Source organism: Theobroma cacao, chromosome 3 (genome assembly GCF_000208745.1).
Source record: "Theobroma cacao cultivar B97-61/B2 chromosome 3, Criollo_cocoa_genome_V2, whole genome shotgun sequence".
Classification (NCBI taxonomy): Eukaryota; Viridiplantae; Streptophyta; class Magnoliopsida; order Malvales; family Malvaceae; genus Theobroma; species Theobroma cacao.
Genome location: NC_030852.1, coordinates 31,612,889 through 31,630,243, shown reverse-complemented (window position 1 = coordinate 31,630,243; position 17,355 = coordinate 31,612,889). Strand labels below are relative to the sequence as shown.

Genomic DNA, 17,355 nt, shown 5'->3' with positions numbered 1-17,355 from the left:
TTTCGTTTGATTAGGATAGGACAGACGGAAGGAACAGTGTTCGTCTAACACGAGTTAGTTCAGTAAATATCTGTAAAATTGAAAATATTTTGAATATATAAATATAATAAAAAATTTTCTATTTATTATTTATTATACATCTTAAAAATTTAAAATGAACACTTTTCCTTTTGTTGGTTTCTCAATGAATTTACATTTTTATTGATTCATGTAACATAATATGTTCCTAATCTTTACATGCAAAGAAAAGTATTAAGACGATGCTACTACCATCTATTGTTAAATTGATAATATCTTTATTTTATAAACGTAGTAAGGGTTTTTTATTTACTGTCAATTGATTTTAAATTGAATGTTTGCTTTAAAAAAAAAACAAATGTATAATAGTATCAAAATAAAATAAAATATGAGATTCAAGATAATGATGTTATTTAACAAAATTAATTAGAGAAAATAAATGACAGATTATGTACCAAAAAAAGGGAAATGACAGATTAATGATACGCTGGAGAGTTTATCCAGGTTCCAGGACGAAATTGGTCATTACCAGGTTAGGCAAGTTGGCAACCCTATCCAAGGTCATTGGTTTCTTTCCATTTCATTGTTTCTTTCTTTGCATGTTTCATTCTCAAGGTAGAAAATTATCATTTGTTTTGTTGCTGGTTGGGCAAGTGGATAACACTGAAGACCTTATCCTCTTCAAATTCTCAGGTCAGTTGGATAGTGTGCCATGGCGGCTCAGATGCACTTTCACACAATCATTTTCTCATTGTGCTGAAGTGTGAGAAGTGCTTTTGTCAACTTTTGGAGAGTGAAATGAATTTTCACATAATCATACACACTGGAAAGAAATTTTTTTCTTTTTGGATTTTGCTAAATTCAACCATTTCACACATCAACCCCAACCACATTTTAATTGCATGTACCTAGAGCTATAAGTAACACTAGAGCCATGCTAGAACCAGCATTTCTTGACCTTTCTGCAAACACTGCCTTCCCTTGATGATTCAAAACATGAATGAGAGAAAGACCATAGCTTGCACATCCATGCCTCCTTGTTTCAAAAGAAGAAATAAAAATGGAAAGAATGATGAGACAGCTCATTTCCCCTTTAAAATTTGTGGCCATCCTTACAAGGTAGAAAGTTGAAACGTGTTTCCAATGCTATGAAGAAAGCAATACAGGAACCATTCTCTATCATGTTCAATGTATACAGACAGCAATGAGAAATACTATGACATTTGATGTACATAGAACACATTGTCTAGTCTAGTAGTCATATTTAATGTACTAGTTACTACTCAAGAATTGGTTGTAGCTACAGTTAAGAAGGTTTGACATGATTAAAGAAACTAATGGCTGAGACCCCGTAGCATGGCTAGAATATTAGGGCGGTGAACCAGCCTTGGGATGTTGATTTGCTTGCTGAGATTCCTGGGATAAAATGGAATTCACAAAAAGAAAATCAACTGAAACTCCAGCTTTTAAAGCATTTCACAAATAATTAAAAGTTATTAACACAAACAGCTCTAACTGAAATGAGAATTCAGCCTAGAGCGATATTATAAATACATGTAAACATGAGAGAGGCCATACCCCTTGTGAGAAATGTGCTTGAGACAGAGAACTAAGATGGCAGCTTTCCATATTTTCAAGTAACTGAATTACTGTTTTCAGATGCGGAACACTGCAGAATATGTAACTAAAATGAGCCAAGAAAATTGGAAACACAATCCTATAGCTTATTAAGAATAGGTAACAGAGGGAATTCTCTCTTTCTGCACAAGTTCTTTAATTTTATGGTCTGCCTTATACACATAATAATAGTTGGGAGTCGAGGATCCATCTAGGCAATTACGTAAACAGCATCTTCATTGAGTGGCATTAACTGCTGTCTATTCCATATTTGATTTTAGTTACAGTTTTATTAAACATTTCCTACACATTTTTCATGCAATTTTATGTCTTATCTAAATTAAATTAATCAACCTTTTTGAATTCTCATCAATTCCCTGGCCTGTGATCTCCAACTGCAACACAACTTAACATGTTTCTTGAATGTAAGAAATAGAGTAATTTTAAATAGCAGAGGGTGCACATGATTTCAACCTCTGTAATCCACTGTCAATGTGGGCATCAAGTGCTGAAATCACCCTAGGCATCTGCTCTAACATCTACATCAATGAAACAGGAAAGATAGAGATCAAAGTTCAAAATTTTGCAATTGATATCGAGTATACATGTTTAATACAGCATAAAGGAATCAGACACCTGCCCAGTATTCTTGATTGTAGGGGCTTTAGCCAAAAGATTTTTCGGAAGCTTCATTAGTTGGGTCTGCAGATATGAAGTAGACAAAGATATTATTACCAAGCCAACAAAATCAAAAGAGGGAGTCAAGCAGCATGGGCACATCAACCACCATATACACCTTGCCCTAATGGTAAAGTCAATGATTTTGCTTATCTTCTATCCAAGTATTTGCTTCAGCAACTGTCTATTTTTAAGATAAGCATTCCAAGAGCCATTAACCAAGTTTGCAGCATTGTTGGAAACTATATCAGGAGATGGATAGGTATTTGTGCAAAGTCAGATCCTTCAAGGAGTCCATCAGTTTATTGTAATTTACCGTTTTCCCACCTCTGTGTGATTAAATGGATGCTAGGGATTCATTGCAAAAACACTTTCTACTAAATTATGAACCCAGGCAAGACATAGACCCAAAAATCTGTCAAATTATAAGAAGAAATATATACTATAGATAAAACAAACACATTTTGTAGGTCATGTCCACATCATTGAAGGCCCATAGTAAAAAAATAAATAAATAACAAGTGAAGACCATGATAGACAAGAAGCTTTCTTCCTTATGAGGGAAATTTAGGCCAAGAAGATGACAATTTCTTTTTTTTTTTTTATAAAAAAAAGGAACAATCAAATAATGATCAGCTTTCATCTACAAATACTAACCCATCAAAAATTTCATTCTAACCAAAAATCAGTACTTTTATCCACAACTAAAAGTCTAAGACACGACCCACTTCGCCTTTGCCCCATTTCATCAGATTCATCCTTAACATCACAAGTCAAACTACGGAACAAAAATAATTCTTTTTTCTTCAAGCAAAGAGAATTGATTGAGCTCGTTAAATTTACAAACAGAAACAGAATAAATATAGTAACCCTGATAACTCGTAGTAGTATATAAAGTAGGTGAATACAAGAAGAAATACCTGAGAAGGAGAAGACTGCTGCATGAGGTGGAGGAGATTGGAGGTGGATTGTACAGCCTGGGAAATCTGTTCAGTCACTATTGATTTTGCTGTGCCTTCTCTGCTACTTGTCTCCTTCACATTTCCACCTCCTCCTCCAGCTGTTGCCATTTTTTTCTGCAAATTAGAAACCTTTGTCCATCAGAAGCCAAAAATTAAAAGCTTTAAGACTCAATTACTTGTGCTGTAACTGGAAAGAGATTGAGCCCAATACGGTTTATGAGCCCAGTTGGTCTTTGCATTTTCCACTTTCCAGTGGCTCGATCCATTTTCAGCCCAGCAATAGGAGAATCTGTAAACTCCTATCCATATGTAAGTTCGAGCGACACCGTTAACAAGTGAGATATTATTCTACCATTTTAACGGACTAAAGGTCTTCCATGGTATAATTGCCTTTATTAATGGCATTTAAATTACCAGAATTCTTTTACATAACGGCACCTTCTACAGGAAACTGCTACAAATTCAAGATCCTTTTACCTTACCTTCATTCATGGCTTCAACCTGACTAATTTGGCAACATACCACCGTTACTCCAAGCTCCGTAATTTAAGAACTTCTATAAATTTCCAACCCAAAACCCTTGCTAAAAACCTTCCCTTGTTCCAAGAAAACAAAGACTTCAGAAGAAACTAACCTGTCTCTGTCTGTTTGCGATGGGTTCTTTTCAACAGACCCTTATGCTCTTCCTAACCCTGGCATTTGCCATGGCTATCACGCCTGCTTTCTCAGTTGTTGGATGGGAAGAACGATACATGCCAAACCCATGGCTCTGTTGGGGACAAATTAATAAACCAGATGGATGCCTGCATGAAGTTTATGCGTCCTTGGTCGAAAAGAAGGTAAACCTCAGTCGTGAATGCTGTGAAGCAGTCCAAGGTCTGTCTCTCAGGTGCAAGATATGGGTTTTTAACCGTGGAAGATTCACTCCTGAATTTGGTAATCAAGTTAAAGGTTATTGCGCTACATTTGGCATCACTCTTGCGCCCAGTTATCGTGTTTACTACCCATTGGACAACCCTTCCGGTCAGCTTTGAGGTTAAAAGGATTGAATAGTTGTTTAAAGTTGATAAATAACTGTCTTTGATCAAATAAGAGGAGTTGATATGTAGGAAGCATCAACTGCAAGAATAGAAATGAATGAATTTACCTTCAGAGGGTGGTATTTGGAGTATTATTACAATCGATTCTTCTATTATTATTTTTTGACTGAATTGACCGTTCATTTCTTGTTTTGTTATAAATAAAGCTAAAAAAGGATAATGAAATCAATTTTTTCTAATCACTGGCAACCTTCCATCCGTCTGTTATTGGTTCATTGCTTTATTTCTGAAATCAAAGGCACATAGGGCCTCTGTGATCAAAGGCAAAGGAACTTCCATCTATGGTTTTCATTCATTGCTTTATTTCTGAAACTTGCAACTAACATCGAGAAAGCATCAAATGATTAGAGTGTCTACCATATGCATTGAGAAGAAACCAGCTACTATCCAAACAGAATCAGCCTCTCAGCAATTCAACATGGCAAATCTTGCACCATCTACCACACCACGCAGACCAAGTGAGCGCTTACTTCCTTTCAAATGTAAAATAACACACATCTTCTTTCTTCAATATTCTACTTGGTTGGGAGTAAAATATGGTCACATTGCATCACCACATTACAGTATGTTAATAGCCCAATCACAGCAGAAAAGTGTGGCGACCAATCTCCTTAAGAAACCAGACAAAGCTTAGACACCTAGAATGGGTCATGATGCTCTCTTGCACAGGAATTGAATTGTGATATGCCATTTAACTTAGAAAGCAGAATGGTGGTAGTAAGCTCATCTAGTACATGAATTCGTTGTTCATCATAAGGCTCAAATATGGCAAAATGAAATGCAGTATATTATCAAATGATAATGTTATCTGTCTCTGTAGTGCCTATTATGAGAGGCAAGGGGAAAACAAGAATAAATTCCTAGTATTAATTATCCATTACAAAGATAGAATTAATTTGATTAAACATCAACGAGGATCAATTAACTGGGGTAGTATATATATCAAAGTGTCCTGAAGCAGTGAAAAATTACCATCACAGATGATCCAAAAAGTTTCATAAACAGATTAATGCTCAAAAGATGATATCCATTACTCTATCATAAAGGAAGAATCCATGGAATCCATCATTGCTGCAATCATTACCATTCACTGAGGAGTTTAAATGCTTTGAAACTAAAGTGTTAAACTACCCTGAATAACTACAGTGAGTAGCATCGTCTTAGTTAAAGAGCATAAGCTCAATCCCTAAATAGAGCAAAAGCTCACATTTTACATACAGCAAAAGGCTCAATCACTATATACAACATTCAAAGGGACAAGCAAGGAAATGATACATAGCAAATATCAATTCAAACCTCGTTAACTCGATGCAGCCTTAATAGCTTTCTGCAATTCACTTTCCACATCACTCATCTTGTTTACACTCTTCTTCACTTCTCTTCCACCATTGTCGTCAGCAACAATTTTCTTGCCCCTCCATCGCTCAAACTCGTTTGAGTTCTCCACAGAAGGTGTGGAAACCCTCCTCCCAATACCCTCACTTTCCCTACGAACATTCTTAGCTGAAACCCCAAGTCTCATATCATGAAGACACTGCTTCATTTCCCTATTCTCATTCTCCAACGTTTCCAAATCCCTTTTCATCCATGAATACATACCTTTCAACAATTCCAAATCATCCACATTACTTTCAATACTCTTGCTCTTCACTTCCGTCACCTCCTTAACCTCCTCGACTCTCTCAATCCCAATCTTGTTTACTGTCAAATATGGCATTTTTGACCCCACATCCGAAGGCAAATTCACAGCCCACCTCAAATTCACCACCGCCCTTTTTGTCACAGGAAACAATGTTCTTGCTCTAACAGCAATTCCACCAAAAATCCCAGCTTTCTTACCATCTTCCCTCACCAATGACCTCTCTGTACCGAACCCATCATTTGAATATAAACCTTTTCCATAGCCAAGCTTAGAGGTTTCAAGCCCATCATCAACTCCACTACGAGGTTCCAATTTCACTTCTTGCCAAACTGATGACCCATCTAGGGCAAACCCATTTCCAAATTCAGAATTTGAAGATGACCCAGATTGGAACTGGGTTCCAGGAATGGAGTGAGACCCAGAATCTGGTTCAAGGCTAGGGTTTGATGAAGTGGCCTTGTGAAGAGCAAAGTTGCCGAATTGGGGCTTGAAATGGAGAGAGAAAGTGGGGATCACAGTTCCGGGTTTAGTGGATGAAAGAGAAAACTGAGCAGTGAAAACAAGAGGGGAATCTTTAGGTGAGCCCAAGAGGCCAAGACCAGACTTCAGAGAAATAGAGAAAGGGATTGTGGTGGTAGGGGACGTTGAGGGAGCATATGACAGTTTGAGAGAAGGGCCAGAAGGGAAATTTGTGGAGAGAGAAAAGGAAGTGTCTTGAGAGGATTTGTTGCTGCTGGTGGTTGGGGTGGTGGTGGTGAGGCTAGAAATGAAGGGCTGGCTAAATATGGAAATGGGTATTTTGGCCTTTAGGAGAGGGTTTTGGTCATCTTGGAGCTTCAGTGAGAGCTTCATTTTTCCGGGTCACTCTTTTTCTTCGTGTTTGCTGGTTATGGAAGAAAAAAAAAATTGCAGAAAGAGAGACTTTAATCCTGTATGGCTGTATCTGCAGCCAAAGTGATGATTTTTATTGGTTTCGGACTTCGGAAAGACAAGATGGTAGGAGCCTCATGTTTCAAGGAACGAGTCTAATGCTCAATTCATCATTGCGATGTGCCAATGCTCCCGCAGAAAAGGTCAAGGAGAAGCATGTTAAGTCTCAAACTCTGTGAGTGAAGCTGGGCCCAAAAAACTTCTCTAGGTTGGACTCTTCGTTTTATTGAAGAAGCCCCTAACTTCCTCTGCTTCTGTTAGTGTTTCCACCATGACTTGGGCCTGCGAGCAATCTCGTCTTTGCTTTTGGGTTTACATCTTTTGTACTGTCCAAACTAATGAACCCAGCGTGTCGTATTTCTCTTTCATAGAGTTAAGTCGATTAAAAATTTTCATTAACTGAATTAATTGGATTTTTTAAAGAATTTATCTATACCGATCCACTTTGACTCTTGACATTTGTGTTTTAAATCCAGAAACAATTAGCGCTCAACATAAATGTTAAGAAAACAAAGTTGGATGGTCTAATTCAATTTTACATTTAAAATTGTAAATTTGAACATATCGATGAAAAAAGAAATACAAAGTTATATGAAAAATGATATTAGACAAATATTTAATAGATTGCACCTTTGATGATATGCTTGTTGAAAATGATGCCCATGTACCAAAAATGTTGTACAAGTGATTATGAAAACTATTTTGTAAATTTATTTGGATATGCATGGAAGATTTACATAAATTGTTTAATTATATATATATATACACACACACTTTTATACGTAGAGATGGACTTCAAAGATTGAAGTTATCTTGATGCATTGATTGCTCAATGTAGCGAGTAGGAAGTAATTTAAATAATGATCTTTATGGGGAAAAAATCCACATAATTTTAATATGAAATCATTGTAGTCACAAGTTTGAACTATAAAAATGATTTATTATCAAAATTCTTTTAGACAGTATTGATAGAAAAAGTAAGAATTAGGTAGAGTTCCTAAAATTTCCCAAATGCAAAGCATATGTACAAGCTGTCATTAGGTTCGGAATGTTTTCAAGATCAAATTGTAGACTTTTGAATTGAATTTTGAAAAAAGCTGCCAAATTTTTTTCCAAGATCAAGTCATAGATTCTTGAAGTGAAATTTTGTGATTTGTTACTATCTTAACTATGATTAATTTTCGTTTTTGTATTTATTGTTTTTTATTATGATTTTAAAATAACAAAATTGATTTATTTTAAAAGAGTTTTTAAATGTGAAGAAAATTCTTAAAGAATTTTGAAATTGAGTTTAAATTAAAAAACATTTTTAAATATTAAAAGTTTAAATTTACAATTGTAAGTATCGACTCAAACAAGTACATATTAATTTTGGAAAAACAGACACTACTAGATAGAGTGAGAATTGATACCAAGAATTGACATGTCGATTTTAAAAGTTTTAAAAAAATGTTAAAAATTTAAAGAAAAAGCAAGAGTTGATAAATGAATAACAACAAAAGGTAAAATTTCAAATTTAATTTTTGGATTGGTGCCAAACACATAAAGAATCGACACAAGAACGTACATGTCGATTTTAGAAAAAGATAAAAAAGTGTAGATTTTTTAAGAAAAATAAAAAAATGTAAATTTTCTAAAATTTTGAAGAATCAGTGCTAAAAATAAAACATGTCAATCGGTAGAAAAAGTTCATGCTTATAAAATACTAGCTGAAAGGACATGAGAAGATAGAAGAAGGAAGAGAAAACGAAAATTTTTGAAACAGCTGAAAAAAAAAAAATCCTTCCTTTATACTGGTAATGGGTTGACCGTCTCCAAATCTCACACCTTTCTTCACTGTAGAAAGTTTCTGAGCTTAGATATTCATATTTTCAACCTTTATTCTAGAAAGCTTTTGCCCTTAGTATTCTCATTGCTCATCTGCCTTCCTTAGAGGCATAAAGTTCATTATCTATCTCTAAGCGTGCATGTTATTCTGGTTTGATTTTTTGGGATGTACTTATTTTCAGGGGTTGTTTTGCCAGGCAGGTGAAATGGGTCCTTTGTGTCTCCAATGGGGTTTGGGACTTGGGCATGGTGCAACCAGCTTCTCTGGGGTTACCAGCAATCAAAGGATAATGAACTTCAACAAGTTTTCAATCTTGCCGTGGAGAATGATATCAATCTTTTTGATACTGCGGATTCTTATGGGACTGGAAAACTCAATGGACAGAGTGAAAAACTTCTAGGAAAGTCTATTAGAGAATTTCGAGGTTGGTTTCTTTCTCTCATTCTAAATTGAACCTGCCTTACAGCGGAATGAACATTGGATTTTGATTTCTGTTGAGAACTTTCAAAGTTGTTTGTTCAACTGACTCATGGTCGACTGTCAATTTATTATAATGCACTCTCTTTATGTAGTACTGCTTGACTTCAGTATGGTTCTCATAATAAGTCAAGGAATTTGAAACTAATACAATTAGAGATTGGTACTCAGTTCTGACACAATTGACCTTTATTATCATAGCTGATAAAACCACGACTCTTCAGGTATCATCCCAATCTTACAAAAGAGATTGTTTATCTTACTATTCTAGTAATTAATACTATATATTGTTGTAATCTCAGGGGAAAAGCGGATAGAAGATGAGATTGTGACTGTATTGCTACAAAGTTTGCAGCATATCCCTGGCGTCTAACACCAGGGCAATTTGTTCAAACTTGCAGGTTTGCTATTCTATTGCTTTTATATAAGTGATCCTCTTTATCTCACGGTCGATCGACATGTAGTAATAATTAAATTTGATGAAGAACTGTTTTCCAGGGCCTCTCGGGATGGAATGCAGATTAAGCAAATTGGAATTGGACAGTTACACTGGTCTACTGCAAACCATGCTCCCCCACAAGAATTAGCTCCTTGGGGTGATTTAGTGGGCAACGTATGAGCAGGTTGCTATTAATTACTTTTAAAGTGGATTTTATCATGCAGTTTACTAGAAGCGAGACTAATCATTTTCGATTGGCATGTGAAATTTTTTTCCTAGATTTAACTTGAACCACAAAAAGTTGAGAATTCCACTCTACCTAACAAACATTTAAAAAAAATATCTTTTCCGGCATCATAGCAAGTTTGTTTCTGTAGTTTTTTTTGTTCACTGGCCTAAATCTACTTGATATAAATTTTCAGGGCTTAGTTAAAGCTATTGGAGTTAGCAATAATGGATCCAAACAGCTTGTAAAGATTTACGATTACCTTAAAGCCAGGGGAGTCCCTTTGTGTTCAGCTCAGGTATAGATAATTTAGATATATTTCTAATTTTCATGTTAAGAGGAATCTTGGTTTGGTTATAGTTGCTCGTGTTTCATGTAGCTAAACTAAGGACCACTGCAACCTTGAAATATCGTGTTTCCCCTAGCACCTGCTTTGTGTTATTTTTAAACCAAGTGCCCCAACAGTTATACTTGCTTTACTTTTTGTGCTCGTGTTTCTTGTTTTCATCAAATTCAAACCATCACACTTTTTTGGGCCACTCTTACTGCCATATCTCTGGTTTCGTGACTTTTTTTTTTTCTCTCCATTCCAACCCTATGTTTTGGAGTTTCTAATCTCTTTGATGGTCATGGCTTCCAGTGGATGCATATGCCCAACTACCTAAAGCCTCCAGTAAGAAAGATAGCCGCATTTAAACACATGCATAAAGAGTGTCTGGGCTCGTTTTGCCTCCCTTATCCTCCAAAATCCCAACTCTAAGGATGTTAAATGACAGAGAAAAACGGATAAGTGGGTTTAAGTGTTTCAGTGAAGAACATGATTCAAGCTTTGTGGTTTTGTTTCGTTTTGTTCATTTGATTCAAAATTTTGTAGAAACAGTTAATTAATTAGTTATAAATATGTGGGTAGCTATTTGCAGACAGCATATTCCTGCTTAATAGAGGACATGGCTGAGTTTATCACGGATGTCAATAAGTTTAGTGCATGGATGATATCTAGACACTTCTCTATTTTTGGTTTGTGCACAGGAAGAAAGCACTAATGTTGAATCTCTTGGATTTTGTACTCAAAACCGCCACCCAAGCTAAGCCTCAATGGCAAACTATCTAACTAAAACAGAATACTTTGATGTATCCCATGCCTGAACATGTAGCTACTACTAAGAATTCCTTTTGGTTGTTGATGTGATTCCAAGGCTTACATCGAGAACGACCCCAATTCCAGGTACAATTTTCTCTGCTAAGCATGGGAGAAGAGCAGATGGAGATTAAGGATATTTGTGACTCCCTGGGTATCCGCTTGATTTCTTATAGTCATCTAGGACTTGGAATGCTTATGGGAAAATGTACACCTCCCAGGTTTCCAAGTGGGCCTAGGTACTGTGAAGATATACACCTGCCAAGCTTCCAGGTGGGCCTAGGTAAATATTTATTATTAATAAATATTTAAAATGATGATTTAAAAACACAATAAATAAATATGATATGTGAAAAAAGATTTTTCATATTTCTTTTTTATTGGCTAATTGTGAAAGGACGTGGAACACGTGACATATACCGCTTTATGCGAAGAATATCCCAGTGTTGCCGTCCCAAATAACACGTGACTTCTGAGTGTTCTGAAGTGAATACCGATAAAGATGGGACTCGCTTCAGCTGAAGGACACGTGTCTACTAACTTAGAAGCTTTTCTCTCTTTCCAGATGAGGGGTTCCCTGTCCAAAATATCACATTGACGTTGTTTGGTATTGGAATTTGATACGTTCGATGGAGGGCCAGTAGATGTGGCAAAGATCGGGCGGCGAATGCGTATAGAGTTGTAAAGCAGATAATGTGTAACGATATTTTTCTCATTTGATTCATATGGAGGAGAGAAAAGATCTCTGCGCCCAAAGGTGTGGCCGCGTGGGACCCCAGTAATCTTGTAGCCACTCGCTCCATACCGGGCATACGGAACACTAATTCTTTTTATGATTTATTAAACTTTTGGACTTTCTTCATAAAAGGAGTGCGAGACGCGAGTGGGACTCACTTCGCTGGTTTTTTGTGTTCCCCGCAGCCAGCAGGTACCTGAGAAGAACGAGTCCTAAGTCCTAACTGTCTAGCATCTGGAGAGAGCTAGTGTGTGCTAGTAGCCAAACACTCTGCTCCTGGCATTTTTTTCTGCTTAAAAATCTCCACCTGTCACTTTCCTCTCTCTTTCTGTTCTTTCTCAGGAGTTCAGTTTCTTCTTCTTCTGTTCCATTCCAAACCAAACAGCACCAAACAAATTCCAAATGGCGACGATTACTTCTTTAACCGACGCTGCCTCCATCGCCGCCGCCGATATATCGTCTTTCCGCAACGTTACCGATAATTCTCTGTTCGAATCCGGGATTCATCGGACTAAACGACGTCTCTTTTTCCGTAAAGGAGATGCAGCTTTTTCTATCAGATCCATGAAGATCACTCCAGCTCGGACCGGCACTCTTACCTGCTCAAACGGCCGTCTAAACGCCGTCAGTTACCTTTTCTTTTTCTTTTTCCTTACCACTCTTTTTCACTTCTTTTTTGGATGTCGTTTTCAATTGTTTAATTTTTCAGGACAAGCTGAACCCGACGGTTGAGCTGTTAAAAGTCGGGGCTTTAGGCCAAGTGAAAATGAACTCGAGTTCTCGGAGGAAAACCAAGATTGTTTGCACAATCGGTCCTTCGACGAGCTCCCGTGAAATGATATGGAAACTGGCTGAGGCTGGAATGAATGTGGCTCGATTGAATATGTCCCACGGAGATCATTCTTCTCATCAGAAAACCATTGATCTCGTTAAGGAATACAATGCTCAATTTGAAGACAAAGTCATTGCCATTATGTTGGACACTAAGGTATCAATTAAGTTATTAATCATTGCCTCAGTATTCGATCCATTTATAGACATATTTTCATGTTAAATGAAGCAATCTACGGTTAATATTGTTATTCCCAATGCATTGAACGATGATACTCTTTCTTTAAAAAGTAACATTAACTATGGCATTTAAGGAAAGTTTTATCAAAACCAAAGTTTAATTAGATGTTTTGGTTTCCAACTTTCCATTTTGTTTTCCATTTGTACATTGGGAATTAAAGCTCTTTTGGCTATTAATTGGGATAAGGTTGATTTGTTGTTTATATAGGGTCCTGAGGTTAGAAGTGGCGATGTGCCCCAACCAATACAGCTTAAAGAGGGACAAGAATTTAATTTCACCATCAAAAGAGGAGTTAGCTCAGAAAATACTGTTAGTGTAAACTATGACGACTTTGTGAACGATGTGGAGGTTGGAGACATACTATTGGTAGATGGTGAGAATAGATTCCATTTTGATGCCCCTAATTGGTGCATGAGTTAGATTGTGTGTGTAAGTTGGGATTTGTCTTTTGTTATAGAATCTTTGTTTTGAATGTATGGCAGTATAGTTAGAACCAATTGAAATAAATGCTATGAATTGTTCTTCTCAAAGATGCCGTCAATTGTTTTATTATCGTTTTCCTCTTGGAATAGACAAAATCTTTTTTATGTTGTCTTTCTGTTTGCTGGTTGTGTGTTTAATGTATGAGTACTTTGAAAAGACCTGACAAATTGGTTATGCCGTTAAATTTGTTGGCATGATATGTTTCTCTTTATTAAGCATTGTAATTAAACTTCTATCCAAAGGAGTGTATCTAGTAAGTATTCACTAACCAAAAGCACATTTTTGTCAAGTGTTTACTTGTACATGTAACTTAATGAGTGGCTCTGTGTCTTTATATGCCAGGTGGAATGATGTCATTAGCTGTGAAGGCAAAGACAAAGGATTTGGTTAAGTGTGTAGTAGTTGATGGCGGAGAACTAAAATCAAGGCGCCATTTAAATGTGCGTGGAAAAAGTGCAACTCTGCCATCAATAACAGGTTATTTTCTGTTTTAAATGTAATGTTGTCGCTTTGAAGTTTTACTTCCTTAAACATGTTCTGTTTTGTTTGATGTTGTTTGTTAATCAAAATTTTGACTGGTGCACTTCATGTTTACAGACAAAGATTGGGAAGATATCAAATTTGGGGTGGACAACCAAGTTGATTTTTATGCTGTTTCTTTTGTGAAGGATGCTAGAGTGGTCCATGAGTTGAAGGATTATCTGAAAGGTAAGGCTTTTTGTAGTTTCCAGTTAAATTATGAAGGGTGTACATAATTTATGCTTTCTTCATTTCTAACTGTATTGTCACCAACTCTCTCGCAGGCTGCAATGCAGACATTCACGTTATTGTGAAAATTGAAAGTGCTGATTCTATACCAAATCTTCACTCTATAATTTCTGCTTCTGATGGGGTTTGTTTTGATATTTTTGCTTCCTCTAGAATGTGTTTATAGTCTCCAAAAGCATTATGAGGACGAATGATGTCTGTATGATTCTCAATTGAAACTTAACTGTTCTTGTGAACGTTATAGGCAATGGTTGCTCGTGGAGACCTTGGAGCTGAACTTCCAATTGAGGAGGTCCCTTTATTGCAGGTAATTTTAATTGTTGATATGTGTCACCTTTTTGCTCTATATGAGAATATAGGTCTAACAGAAATGCATTTATCATTTTTTTCCCAAAAAAAAAAAAACTTGAATGAAGTGCCATTGTTTGAATGTTAAAATGTTGTCAACACCGGAATACTCTCAGGAATTGAGAAATTTTTGGAAGGATCAAGTTAAGTATGTAACAGGGTATGACTGTCAGGTTGATAAATGGTAAACTTAGTAAACAAATAAAACGATCATTTTGAATTTCAGGTCCATTAAAGAAAAAATCATGAATCATACAATAAGGTAAATTTTGAAACCATTAAATGGTTTTAGAACCATTTGTATAATTTGTTTTTGAGGGGCTTACAGAGTCATAGACAATAGTGTTATTATGTCCAGCCCAGACAAGTAAAGTTTAGATTCTAGGATTAATATCATTTTCCATTTCCACACATAACAGCTTGTATTGTTGTCATTCTAACAGGAAGACATCATTAGAAGGTGTCGTAGTATGCATAAACCTGTAATAGTGGCAACAAATATGCTTGAAAGCATGATTAATCATCCTACACCAACAAGAGCTGAAGTTTCTGACATCGCAATTGCTGTTCGAGAAGGTGCTGATGCAATTATGCTTTCTGGAGAAACTGCACATGGAAAGTGAGTTAACTTGGCTAAAAGTTGTTAAACTCACCGGTCTTTACATATATTTCCTGGATATACTATATTTAAAACTCTACCTTTTTTTCGTCCCTCATTTATTTGTATTAGAATAGAGTTGTGTTAGAATAGAGGTACCAGTAATAAGCTTAGGAAGTTGCAAGCTGAAATATCAGTTAATTGTTAGATGTTAGTAGGATTACCTGCTTTCTGCAAGAATTGTGGATGCTTTTATTATGTTGTGGACTAGTGAATTATATTCCGTATTTATTGCTCCTTGTATATCCAAGGTTCTTCATTTTGTTTGATGGGCTTTTAAATAGCATGAACATATCGGAAATTTTGGCCCTATATGGGCAAAGCTCCAGTGAGAAGCCATCTGGCAGATTTTAGATGGCCTGGTCATCCGAATGCTCTAATTTATCATCATTAAGAATGTAGGGCCTCAATTGCTTCAATTTCTGTGTTGACATTAGCTGGTACATTCATGTTAGATTATAATATTTGTTGATCTTGTTTCTTTTTAGATAACTTAATCTAACATTTACCTCATGATATTGTTTATTGGTTTCTACATCTCTAAAATTTAGTAACTAATTTTATCATTCATGACATCAACTGAAGGTACCCAATTAAAGCTGTTAAAGTTATGCACACTGTGGCATTGAGGACCGAGTCAAGTCTTCCAGTTAGCATTATGCCTCCAGTTCGTTTTAATGCTTACAAGGTAATCAGTCTTTGGAATCGGCTAAATGTCATTCAAGGTTGTGTGTGTTTTCATGTTGCCTGTAGATCATAGGGGTATATGACATAGGGCTGAAGAGAGCTGAAAGATTTTACCCTTTCTAGTTCTTTTACTTTTCAATATCTCTAATCCTTTTTTTGTTAAAATCCTTCTCTAATTTTGCTTTTATAATCTGACCACATTGAGGGCATTCTTTTGCAGAGTCATATGGGCGAAATGTTTGCTTTCCATTCCACAACTATGGCTAACACCCTTAACACGCCAATCATTGTCTTTACAAGGACAGGATCCATGGCTATACTATTAAGTCATTACCGTCCTTCCTCATCAATCTTTGCCTTCACAAATGAGTGAGTTACAGTAGCTGTATGACATAAACTACTCTTTTCCTATTATTTGGATTTGGTTTTTGATGTACTTTGTGCTGGGTGAATAATTTTTGTATCATGTTTGTTTGCATCATATACATTGTTGTGCAACAAAATGCTAGTGTTCAAGTTTGGTAAAACTGCCTTATGGAAATTATTCCTGACAATCTCTTGCCAGATTAACTGCAAATATGGTCAAAGATTTCTAATTGATAATCATTTAGAACTTGTTTCCATTCCTCGTTCTCACTTTTGTGCAATAATTTTCGTTCTTGGCAGGGAAAGGATTAAGCAGAGACTGGCACTTTATCAAGGGGTCATGCCCATATATATGCAGTTTTCAGATGATGCAGAGGAGACCTTCTCCCGAGCACTCAAGCTATTAATGGTTAGTACTTAAAAGTGCTTTTTTATTGAAGAAAATATTTTCCATTTTGAGGGTAGGATTAATGGATGGCTATCCTACCTGGCACCTTAGAATAGCTTGTAGCTGTTGCGGAGCCAATTTAGGGGGCTTAGTTGAAACAAGACATGCAGGCGATGAGCTGGCTATCCCTTAGTATGGGCTAAGACATACCTGAGAGTAAAGAGGTAAAAGGCCAGTGGTTCAAGAATGAATGGTATGAGTTTTCATGCCCTTCACAGATGGACTAAAACTGCAGTGAGATTTCTATTTTGTCGACCAGAGCCTTTGCCACTAATACACAGCCATTGAGCGGTTTTCCTATTGATCATTACTTTACATGGTTAAACATTTTTCTCATACAATTTTTCAATGCTTTAGGACAAGAATTTGGTGAAGGAGGGAGAGCATGTTACTCTTGTCCAAAGTGGAGCACAACCGATCTGGCGTCGGGAATCAACCCATCACATCCAAGTTCGAAAAGTCCAAGCATAATTCTATGTTTTGAAGAGTGAAGACACTTTTTCTTGTGATTGAAGTTACTAAGGAGTAGGTAATACACAGTGGACATGGTTTTGGTTTTAGTTTTAGTTTTTGTATGCAACGTTGTAACTTTTGTCCAAGTAATAATCAGAATTTTCTTTTTGGGTAAACGAAATTGAAAACACAAAATCTAGTTATTCACTGAAATGTTTCATGTGAAGGATATTTTGGTTGATAAAAGAATTCAGATGTGGCAAAGGCATTCCGTTGCATTC

The 17,355-nt window shown here is 36.2% G+C and overlaps 3 protein-coding genes and 1 pseudogene across 4 annotated transcripts; 2 read left to right on the top strand and 2 right to left on the bottom strand.

The window, feature by feature from the left end:
* LOC18606089 (tobamovirus multiplication protein 2B) lies at positions 1,076 to 4,472 on the bottom strand. Of its 2 annotated transcripts, none has more exons than XM_018118032.1 (6): positions 3,758 to 4,472; positions 3,234 to 3,389; positions 2,272 to 2,337; positions 2,110 to 2,174; positions 1,597 to 1,687; positions 1,076 to 1,434 (listed from the first exon to the last, which is right to left on the bottom strand). In XM_018118032.1, the coding sequence occupies exons 1-6, from the start codon at positions 3,761 to 3,763 to the stop codon at positions 1,387 to 1,389; spliced, it is 432 nt and encodes a 143-aa protein (XP_017973521.1). In that variant the 5' UTR covers positions 3,764 to 4,472; the 3' UTR covers positions 1,076 to 1,386. The 2 variants fall into 2 exon arrangements, with proteins under 2 accessions (XP_017973521.1, XP_007039566.2); XM_007039504.2 differs by having other exon boundaries at positions 3,910 to 4,470.
* Positions 5,676 to 6,869, bottom strand: LOC18606088. The gene has a single exon (XM_007039503.2). The coding sequence runs from the start codon at positions 6,867 to 6,869 to the stop codon at positions 5,676 to 5,678; it is 1,194 nt and encodes a 397-aa protein (XP_007039565.2).
* Positions 8,980 to 10,738, top strand: LOC18606086 (annotated as a pseudogene).
* On the top strand, positions 11,882 to 17,352 carry LOC18606085 (pyruvate kinase isozyme G, chloroplastic). Its single transcript, XM_018117952.1, has 12 exons — positions 11,882 to 12,415; positions 12,501 to 12,779; positions 13,071 to 13,236; positions 13,689 to 13,823; positions 13,944 to 14,054; positions 14,150 to 14,238; positions 14,359 to 14,421; positions 14,906 to 15,081; positions 15,706 to 15,808; positions 16,028 to 16,176; positions 16,474 to 16,582; positions 16,979 to 17,352. The coding sequence occupies exons 1-12, from the start codon at positions 12,194 to 12,196 to the stop codon at positions 17,090 to 17,092; spliced, it is 1,716 nt and encodes a 571-aa protein (XP_017973441.1). The 5' UTR covers positions 11,882 to 12,193; the 3' UTR covers positions 17,093 to 17,352.